The sequence below is a fragment of the Botryllus schlosseri genome, chromosome 11 (assembly GCF_051294905.1).
Source record: "Botryllus schlosseri isolate E-star chromosome 11, Bs_hap1, whole genome shotgun sequence".
Taxonomy (NCBI): Eukaryota; Metazoa; Chordata; class Ascidiacea; order Stolidobranchia; family Styelidae; genus Botryllus; species Botryllus schlosseri.
This window is the reverse complement of record NC_137246.1, coordinates 26,372,223-26,384,071: the sequence shown is the minus strand read 5'-3', so window position 1 is coordinate 26,384,071 and position 11,849 is coordinate 26,372,223. Positions and strand designations below refer to the sequence as shown.

Genomic DNA, 11,849 nt, shown 5'->3' with positions numbered 1-11,849 from the left:
AACTCAACTCATTTAGAGGTCGACCCATTATTATCGAGACCGATATTTGGAACTTTTCCGATTATGGATATCGGCCTATGAAAGCCGATATCGCGACCGATGTTTTATATAAAAAAATGTTGGAAATTCAATTCGTTTCTCAATCTCAAGAAATCGACGAAGCAAACGGCGATACGTGACAGATTTACACTTGCAGGACAAGTTAAACTGGTGAACACTGAACATGCAGAGAAACTGACCTTCCTGCATTACAATCTATTCCTCTACTGGACTGCTCTGCAATTCTGTATTACGTGTTGCGTTTTGGGTTAGAGAGAGAGAGAGAGAGAGAGAGAGAGAGAGAGATATGGTATTCTTTTTCGCCTGCACCATCGAGATGCTTTGACGATGGAGATGCGATACGGCCTTTATAGTAAGGTCATCTAATCTGCACCCCCGGTTTTTTCTCCTCCATGCTATCCGTGATTGCTGAGCGCCTAGCAGGATAGTTTTCGAGTCTTTGGTCTGACCCGGCCGGGGATCGAACCCACGACCTACCGATCGAGAAGCCGGACGCGCAACCATTACACTATCTCTATCTAAATTCCAATGAATGTACACAATTCAGCAATTTTCAGTTCGCCCGCTTATTGCTGATCAGCTTTCTGTGGGATGTACAAGTGCTATCTCGTCTATATTTTTGGGAAATGGTTCTCCGGTTCTTCCATAGCCATATCGGCCCATGTTATCGGTTATCGGCCCTGTGAGTGTATCATAATAATTATCGGTATCAGCCTGCAAAAATTAATATCGGTCGACCTCTAAAATATATGATTCGTATTGGCCATGATTAGCTGCAGTGGAGTAGGAAAACCGTTTAGTTGAATTGTGCCAGTGGCGTACGCAAGTATGGAGGTCTGGATTCAAAATAGAAACCCCGTCCTTCTGAAATGCTGATTATATCTTCAATATTCCTTAGGATCACGATGTTGAGGTTTGACCGAACAATACTATGGTAATTTGTAAGGCGAAGGCCCAAACTGATATCTGGTAGCGGATAGGAGAAGTGATATGATTCGGAATTTTTATAAATTATATAATGCTTCCGTTTTGTGTGAAAATATTACTTTGGTGGTTTTGTTCTTTTATCACTTTGTCGATGCACAGTTCATTTTGTGCACCAATAATAATCCAACAATGAGTATGATATACACACGTAGCCTAGAACCTTTTGATCGTATCAAAACAAGTGATTTCAATAATTGATGGTTGCAAAATTACATGATCAATCATCGTCTGTTAATTAATGTCATCATTACAAAAACACCGCAAGTGAGTTGCCACGCTACAGAAGGCAGGTTGTCGAGTAGACTATTACGGACTGCTGGTATTGAATATCGAGTGAGGTAAACGCTGGTATTGAGTGTAACGCAACCGCTGCATATGTGCAGCTGCAGAGTGTGCTGCAATGCACATTGCACGTAGGCATATCCGAAGTATCCTAAATAACTCAGGTCTAAAATAATGTTAGTAGGCTTCGCATGATTCGCATAACTCGACAATTTTAGGACATTCAATGACGTCGCAGTCTCGTAAACATTGAAAGTAGAAACATTATTGTTTTTTTTTCGCAAACGAAACAACCACTCAAAAAATCCCGTCGGTTTGTAGTAAGTTGCGACGAGAAACAACATGAACGAGCCACAAAAGCACATGCGAAGACAACTCGTACAATATACTTTGTTTTTGTTTATACATATCGTATCATATTTCAATTACGATTTAAATTTCAATATACCATTACTATGTGTCTTCAATCTGTTTAACAAGAGGTCACGAACCAGAGGTCTTACAGAAAAGAGATGTTTGGATCAATTTAGCACTATGTTACTTATTTTAAATAGAATGTCTGAATGTGTATGGGACACATCTTGCGTTCTTGGTATCTAAATGGGGCATATGTGTACTTTCAACTTTCAAAGCACATACAACAAAAGTATGAACCGTATCAGGTAGCAATACAGGTTCTAAGGTCGACCAATACGTTTATGTTGTGTCGAACTATCTTCAATACGAACGCGCCAGACTGTCGTCCACTATAAAAAAAACACACCCGATAAATATGAGTCTTTTGTTGGGATGAAGCCATCGCACAGTCGTAGTTAGCGGTTATTGTGAGGCGATAAATCCACAGCTTCGGTTGAGTGAAGGTTTGTAATGGAAAACCATTGGTCACGATTCATCAGCTGTAGCGCTTCCAGTGCATGGTCTGTAGCTCATACCAGCAGTTACGTAGTGTAGCAGACTCCGATCCATTATCATTCAGTTCAGTTCAGCTTAATATTAACAATTTTATCAGATCAATGCACCACAAGCTTGCGATACAATGAAAAGATTGGAAGGTGTAGAAACGGCTTGGGTCGAGTCTTTGAAATCAGACTCCCACCTGGACCTACAGGCGATGTAAAGATAAGGCATATGCATGCAGATTGCACAGTTGCACACTGAATGTAGATAGAAAACAACATAGAAGGACAAGCGACAAAAATAGGTGGCATATGACGGTAAGCGAGGTCGGTATATCAGATCGTGTGCCAGTAATCTCGAGCTCTGACTGGTATTTTCTCAATAGAGTCTGCTTGTATTTTGCTTTGAATGTGGACTTGGACACGCTCGCCAACTTTCGGATTGCTGTCGAAATATCATCCCACAGTATAGTGGTACGGTTAATGGAACAATGGGATTGAATGCCGATTCTCATTTTGTACACTATATGCACTACCGTAATGTAAAACTCGGTAGATTTTCTTCATATTACCGTTAAAAATCTATACGGCACCATCAAATGGATGACCTTACGAAAGTCAAAAGCGTTCAATGTCCTGATGAGTGAGTCAAACATATTCAGCAAGTTTATAGAACCATAGGCCAAAGCTCTGTAGCTATCCGAAGGCACCGAAAGGTTCATGGAATATCTAGTTTCGGTGCTGTAGTTTCAAAAGTTGATGTTGCTGAGCGAAGCGTATCGCATGCTCATGCACAATTGCACAATTGCGTTTTACATGATTGCGCGGAGGGAGCTGACTGGATTAGGTTAGTTACAATACTTGCCTAGCGTGGTGAAACATATATCGGGGCTGGATCGAGATTAATCAAATGTTACTGTGAGAAATTATATCATAGTTTCCCAACCTCAATCTCTTTCGTCCAAAGGTTCTGGCTTGAAGGCTTTAATGCTGGTTACATAGCAGTATATGAACTCCGTTACAGTTTCTAAAATGGTTTCTCCACTCCCGAAATTCCCGTCGCTCCGCATTTTTCGTTGATTTTCTTGTAACTCCGGCGTTCGCTGCGTCGTAGTCGAGTTTTTATCGTATTTAATTTTTTCTTGAATGTAGAAAAATAAAACAAATTCTCCAAAAAGAGGACATTTAGGCGTCCTCCGAGGATACTTTCAATTTATTGCAAAAAGAGGACAAGTCCTCTTAAAAGAGGACATATGCTAACCCTAGTTAAGGCCTTATCAAGGTTACCAGGAGTCGACTATGTTATTGTTATGTAGGCGCGGGTGAAGACCATCTCTGTCATACAATGTTCTTTCCAATTCCCATCCCTGGTAGTTGCTGGCGATTACCCCTAACGAGTGTCGGCCGAAACTATTCGGATTTATTTCAATATGAATAGATACCATTCAATTATATTGAAGTTCTCTACCTCCAGGGGTGTCATGAAATATATGAGAAAGTTATGAATATTCTCTGATATAAGGACTTTGACCCGTAAGTCGGTAATTTGTCGGCCCATAAATATATATCTACATTTAGCGACCAAAACAGTGTGAGTGACCGAGTGAGGCCATTCGGCAATTCAGTATGCTACATTAGAAGCAATATATATTATGTTGAACACGGCATTTACATGAGACCGATTCAGAAATATTGTGTAAATTGATGACTGTGCGACCAATTATTCATGGAAACAATTTGATCTGAAGCAATGTAAGAACCGAAGGAAGTATAGTCGCGTTATTTCCTGAGCCAGTTATATGTGCCTGAATGTATATATGAGGTAGTTTGCCGTGTGATGCTGAACTCGAAAGCATGTTCTATATAGCAATAGCACCAGACACATAAATAACCTATAAAGCGAATGAGAAGTTCGAGTTACAGAAATAAGTTTCGTCTAACTAAAACATAGGTTGGTTCTAATAATAGCCAATGCGCGGTTATTTTTATGCATGATCTTGTCAAAATGCTGGAATTTTCTTGGCATGTACATTGTACAATTGTACAATGTACTGTACATTGTACATGCATTTTGGGACTGGAATCATCCCTTACAAATCAGTTAGCCTAATGGTAAGTATTTTTGGATTTCCAGATTGTTTCAGTCTTTCTTCCCTAGCTATATATCATTCCATGTCAAGAGTCTTTGGATTATGCCAATAACCCTTCCTGTCTATGCTATTCACAGATATTTGACCCGTTTACTTTGCACCATTTGCGTAGTCGTGTTATATTGACATTGTCAACATATGAAGGGCTTATAATCTTTTAGATACGAACTTTGAACGGTATATTCAACGATGACTTCGCTGAAATAACCTTCAGATTAGATAATAATTTTTGTAGCAGTCAAAGCCGGAGGGTAAAGTTCCGATAGCAAGATATGCGAAATTTGAAAGTCGCTTTAAATTGGTTTAGTTATGTGAAGCTATTTAGTGAAGCTTTGCAGTGCAGATAAATCTACGACTTATTCTGTACGTATCGGGGTATTATAGGATCTTTGTGCTGTATATAATGCATATATAATATACATTTACGGAAACACATATTGACAGGCCTCGATTTGAAGTTATGGCCTATATTATGGAGCGTTAAATCATTATGATTAGTACAGTAAATTTCCCAGATCACGAAATCACATAGGTGAGAAACCCCCAGTACGCCCTCACCCCCGATTACAGTTACATTGAAACATAACCTGCAGGCAGCAGTTACTATGCGAGACGCTGGAATATAGGGAGCGGAAATCTAACTCCAATAACTTCGCAAAATGGAAATCATAGTCTTCAGAAAGTACTGCGTATTGTACCATGAAAATTTGTGCAGAACACACGGCGCTATGAGCCACTTCATCTCACAGGTACCGACTATTTGTTGACGCACTATGAATGGTTCGCAAAAGCAATCGTGCATACGCGTTAAAATTTTGTTTGCATTTAGATAAGTATTTGTTTGGGAATGCAAGCATAGCGATTTGTATGGACGGATATTACGAAGTTGCTTTAGTAAGACATCCTATATAGGCTACATGACAGACTTTCGCAAGTCAATAGTGCAAGGTAGGTGGGAATTTGACCAGGAAAAGGCGGCACGCTGTGACAACAAGTACCGAGAATCTGACGCGCAGATGTCTTTTGTCTACGATAACATTTCAAATATCGACTCGATCGAATGGGTTCCTTTGTTTACGGAACGATTATGGCAACACCAGTGTAAGTTTTAAGCGGCCTGTGAGGAGTACACACCGGCGTAACAATAGTGGATTAAATATAGGGTCTCGGTCCGCCTTTTTGGTCACATTACTTCTAAAGATGGGCCCATATCCAGCTGATACGCCGGTAATCCACCCATCAGCCGCTTAACCCGCCTGCGTACAACCTTATGCGTTTTGTAAGAATATCATGTGCCGATGGATTGAGTGTATGACCTAATTTTCTATTACTTTCGTTACGGAGTAATTATTACGACAACGCCATGCATAATATTAAGGTAAATGTAACGTTACGACAGTGAAATGACTAACTAATATAATTACTACTCGCAAAGTTGATGCAACTAGACTACATAGTTCTGTTACGCAACCATAGGCACATCGCGGCACCACGCATCTTTGTGCTAAACCACCGATCATTTGACAGATTTACTGCGTATCTTTGTAAGGACATGACTCGTGTGGACAAAGACAACTCATAGTATTCATGGATTTTCGAAAAAATAAGCGCAGATCTTGGAATACAAGATTGCATATAAATCCGTTGAATCAATATTACAGTACATAGTGCGAAACAGCGTGTAGGCCTACTGAGCTGGATCAAGCAGAGTCATAATTTTGGAATAGCAGCACACGATCCTACTGTCGAGTTACAATGTTTGTAGAATATGCTGCCTTACCTTCATAATCATGCTTGTGTACTATTGACAGTATAGGCCGCAGGTGTATGCAAGTAAAATTAGTCGTATCATTCGTTACTGACAAGCAAGATGGTGCACGATACCGAGCAATTGCTCGCCGAAGGCCACCGCGAAGAGGAAACCGAATGCGGAAAGTACGGAAAGCTGCCGGAGAAAGGCAACGAATGCAAGAAACATGGCATACTTTGTCGAATCCTAACTGCGTTACATTTGAAGAAGAGGAGAACTAAACACGGTAAATAGAGCAGTTGGATTTTGTCATCATTTCTGCACCTGAGCCCTACACCTAAGTCATTCGGAGACTTGAAAAGCAAGTGAAAGCGAGATAAACATATATAGTCCTAAACAGCAATCGGAAAGAAATATGATTACAATCGGCCACGAATGAAATATTAATACGAAATCGCCACAGCGCAATTAGTAATCACTGTGTTACATCCTCCAGGATACATTTAAACTGAATTCAGCAACCGAAATCAGGCCGTCTCAAATCACGAATGACTCGTCTATTCCTCTTTCGACTGCCGGGAGCAGGGCGACGAAATGAGCTGAATAACTTATATTTGCGAAAAATGCGTGGCGGAACATTAGTGATTAATTGTCCGTCGCTAAATATTGGGTTACTAGAAAGTTTTTAGGTTTTCCAAATTACATTATAATTAAAATTATATCTACGAATTAGATTAGTATTAGAATTACTGAATTAACGAAAACTTGGAAATGGCATTAAATTCCGGATTAGTAAAAAGCACAACAAAAACAAGCTCGATTCATATCAAATCATGGTTCATGCTCGTGAGCTTGACAATGGCAAATGTCTGTGCGTCAGATTGACTCGCTTCGGAATGTATAGTTCTCTTGTAGCATTTTCAGGAAACCATGAATTAGATTAAGATTAAACTTAGAGCATAGAGACATATTAAAAAATTAGATTGTAACTACCGAATAGTTTAAAATCTACTATGTTTAATTAGACAACAAGAATTATCAAATTTTCTAAGTCTGTATACAGATCGTCCACGTTATCTTTAGCAGCATAAACACTTTATCGGCTTATATACAATATAAAATTTATTTCGCAGATCATCAAAAGTTACTGTCCGAGTCGCAAGAGCATCTCGACGCCTCGACAAAGAAGACCAAGAAAAAAGCCAAGAAGGACAAACGCAAAAACAAACCGCCCAAGAAAGATTCAGACACTAGCAAGCCCGCTCAGACCGCGATTTCAAGATTCCCATCAAACAGAAACAATAACAACGCAAACAGCTTCGCTACCACTTACGAAAAATTCGACAACGACTCACTGTGCTCAGTCGATTTAATACCGGTCGATATCGAATTTTGGGACATGGAAAACGAACCGGTCGACCAACTACCCCACGAAATCCTCCAATCTGTTCATATGTACGGCGACGATCGCTTCGGCGAACGCCTCATTGATAGAGCCCAAAATAAATACGCCCCGTTGGACGAAAAGCAACGGTCCGAATCCCACAGCGCTGGCGAGTATTTGAAGCATCAGTGGAAGGGTCAGGGGGCAAAAAAAGCGCGCAAGGTGAGGTCGAATGGTGTGTGAAAATGGAGTTCCGATCACGAATCGATCACTTAACCTGTAATCTCTGCCGCGTGTGTGTCGAAGTGTACCGTTAATTGTCATTATGTTCAGTCATATTAGCATCTATTCTTGCCTTACTTTGATTTTCAACGTGTATTCGTGGATGTGCGTCTTGCAACTATTTATTGTACAGTATACACCATATGTGGACTTCAATTTGCGAAATTTCGGTACGCCACTGTTCAAACGAAGAAGTCCCATTTAAGCGCATATTACGACCAACATGTTGACACTATAATATACTTCGGTGTATATACGTCGGTAATTGATAGGCTCGCTCTTCATTTATATATATATATTTATTGTATTTCTCTTGTTTTGCATGACAAAGTGTTGCTAACATTATGTGTATAATAGACTTGAAAGACGATCTGTTCTTGCCAGCAAAGAAATCAAATTTTTTAAATTTTGTACACCGACGGTCAATACTATTTTGTCTGAAACACTACGCAAATCACTGCGACAGATGTGGCATAAATAAGCGTACTTTACTGAGTCAAAATATTGGGGAAACGGTGGATTCAGCTGCAAATATTACTAATATTAGTCGTGCTGTTCTTTGCCAAGGCATTAACGTAGGCTATTGGCGATGTCAGGCATTTTCACAACAAGTTATACATCAGCGCGAGCGTAAATGATATCTCAGTGAGGAATCAAAGAAATTTCATACGATGTAAGCGGAAACGTCGTTTGATTGCAATTTGTGGACATACCAAGCATCCAGTATGCACAGGACACATGCAGTATATGTACTATACGTCATTAAAACGTGTAAGCATATATAAATCATCTAAATGCATACTGGTATGCGTCAACATTTCTCAATAATTCTGACACGTGAATAGGAGTTCGCGTAACTGTGTGGTGTATGGTCCTCACGCGAATTTCTTCGGGTCACGGGATAAAAGCAGTGTGCAGTATAGAACACAAATATGCCTACAGTTAATTCACTGTGTAATCATATAGAATATAATGTTAGCACGCGACACTGGTTTATCATTAGACAAGGATAAAATGATGAACCTCTGATTAATTCATCGCGATAACCTATATATACGTGAAGTAGAACTGCCTGCCCTCGTGTCGTGTAAGACAGGAATATGCCAGTAACTATCACGTAGCAACGCACAAATTCTATACACCTTACAAGCGTACGTCAGTGTTGTACGCTGGGCATCTGATAAAATCTTATCATGGGCTGGCAATGCGGAAAGATTGCGAAACTTTTGCGACTTAACACTCTGTGAAGAGTGAGTTCTGTTGATAACTACTAGGAAGCGACAACTCTGAGACCGTCATTCCCAAATAGTGTCTGATCGAAGGTCAAATAAAGTGTTGGCTTACTTCGTTTCAAATAATTCGTAATAATTTCGCCAGCGCTGCAGCACATTAGTAACACTATCATTGATATTGACAGGTGGTCTGCATTCACATAATATGTGTTTACATGGTGTCTGGGTATGACTTTGTGATTCAAATGATATGTTACAATCAACTTAAAATACTTTTAATCACGTGACATATAGAGTCAGAGGATCGATGATCAACAATATCGACAATGTCGGGTTTCCCGGACACTATAATATTATTACGAATCGAAGGTCAAAGTAGTCAGAGTCGCTATACTCAATTATTATAGAAGTAGCAGTAACGCCGTGTATTTATTCTCAAGTATACCAGGAGGAGTAACGATTTTCAAGGCGCTTAAAACTACTTCAAATAGGAGTAGAAAAGGATAGGTCTGAAATAACCCAAGTAACCAGTTTCAAAAATTAGATTTGGTCAGGGGTTCGCATATATTTGACAGTTAATAGGTGGTGGCTATTTTCGAAATTGCAAGATGCATCTTATTCACGACTAACGCAATAAAAGGACTAATGATTCTATGAATAGGTACAATCCTCGAAAGCATACTCGGCAGTTATGGCTCTACCACGCGGTTCGTTATGACGATTTCACTCTTAAAAGTGATGCAAACTTATCCAAAAACTATTATTATATATATTATATGGTCTACTTTTCCAAATCCAAAGTGTATGTAGTTAGCCTAAAGAGCTCCCAAACTAATTTCAAGTTGGAAAATAGATAATAAAATAAGTATTATAAGGTGATGAATGCTAAACCCAAGTGTAGGCTATATATGCAAATAAAAAACAGAACCACGAAACGCACATCATCGGAGACTGACACAGATGGTTTATTACTTAGCTAATATTGCTAAAGAGAAGTGTAATTCTGTAATTCTCTGTGAACGGTCGTTATACAGAGCGGTCACCATTCTCACCAACATTCACTCATGTAAACTTGGCATATTCCAATAAAGTAGCTTTGCGTCACAAGCTGCTGAAGTAACCAAGCATCAGAATATTTGCGTCCGTAGGCTACCACAAGTACAGATGCACATTACTCGAGTATTCAAAAACAGAGACACACTACTTTTGATACCGGTAATTTCTTAATTATTAAATTATAACATCATATTGTCACCGCCTTTGTAAAATAATAACATGATATCAATGTAATGTGGTGAGACTATATGAACTGTTGTCCGTCTTACGAATGCGATTATAGATTATGACGAAATATACCAAAATAGAATTAAATGATTACGCTCCTGCGGATTCATGAGAGGATTTTCTATCAAAGATTAATGAAGTGCGCTCTTTGATCGGTATGCTTACAAAAACTAATATTTGTATTGCAGAGAATTCGAACTGTGATGAAGGCTACTTGGCAATCTCTACAAGCGGGTGCTAGATCGCAAACAGCTTTTTTAAACCCGCAGGGTGCGGTGTCGGCGGCCCTTGTACAAAACAGGAGATAACCATGACAGGCTGAGTAAACGGAATTCAGTGTATGATGAAAACGGATTGCTCCAAAGGAGACTGTAACGCTATAGAAATTAAACATGGAACGGCAACGACCGACTTTGCAGCTTCGTTCCGCTTCGCCGAGGCTGGAGTGGAGAATTGTTTTGCGTAAGCGACTGTAGGATTTCTGGCAATCCAAAAGCTATCTTCCCGAGCGCAGAAATTACTAAATCTGGTCTTGATCGAAAGCTACTGTAGCACCGATTCCGAAAATATAAATTAAAATATTGATCAGGCACTGATCCACCTGGAATCTGTCCTCCAAGTCTGAAATATCGGCATTGTTCAGAACAATCGGGTAACCGCAACACAATGGCCATAACAATGACCCGTTGCGACTCTCCGATTGTTCGAACAATGCCGATATTTCAGACTTTGAGGACGGATTCTAGGTGGATCAGTCCCTGGTCATCATTTTAATTTATATTTTCGGAATCGATGCAATAGTAGCTTTCGATCAAGACCAGATTCAATAATTTCTGGGCTCGGGAAGATAGCTTTTGGATTGCCAGAAATCCTACAGTCGCTTACGCAAAACAATTCTCCACTCCAGCCTCGGCGAAGCGGAACGAAGCTGCAAAATAGGTCGTTGCCGTTCCATGTTTAATTTCTATAGTAACGCATTCAGCGTACCAATAATGACTGTCGTCCGATTACTACAGATATTCTCTCAGCCGATGCTGAAACAGTTCATAACTGAATACAGGATCCCACACGACACGAATAATATTGGTCTTAAATCCCTCTCGAAGTGTCAATTGGAAATAATAGTTCCTATTAAAATGGACAATTGGAAGACCTTCCAAGTTCCCAGAAGACCGATTTATGCATCAAATGATTACCCCCGAGCTCCGTTTCACTCTTCGCATTTTATATCTGTAAGATTTTGCCCTATAGTAGATATGTCCCACAGTCTCTTTATGATATAGAGATCGTATCTAAATAGCCTATATATATTTCTAGTTCTGTAGAATATTCGATACATTGTCTATTCGATTTTTATTTCCATTGAATTGTGTTTCTTGAGCTACATTATTGGCTTAGTGCAATATCTACCAAATACAGTGATTGACTGTTATGCCAAACCTTATAGGCTTACACGACACTTTCATCTAAATTCGAGCAAAATGTTGCAACGAATTCGTCAAATCACCGGGAAATATGGCGGATATGAACGAAAGAGATGGC

At 39.6% G+C, this 11,849-nt stretch overlaps 1 protein-coding gene across 1 annotated transcript; it reads left to right on the top strand.

The window, feature by feature from the left end:
* Nucleotides 1-5,612: 5,612 nt before the first annotated feature.
* Nucleotides 5,613-10,676, top strand: LOC145450302 (uncharacterized). The gene is made up of 3 exons (XM_080328814.1): nucleotides 5,613-6,411; nucleotides 7,259-7,731; nucleotides 10,496-10,676. The coding sequence occupies exons 1-3, from the start codon at nucleotides 6,246-6,248 to the stop codon at nucleotides 10,613-10,615; spliced, it is 759 nt and encodes a 252-aa protein (XP_080184940.1). The 5' UTR covers nucleotides 5,613-6,245; the 3' UTR covers nucleotides 10,616-10,676.
* Nucleotides 10,677-11,849: the final 1,173 nt, after the last annotated feature.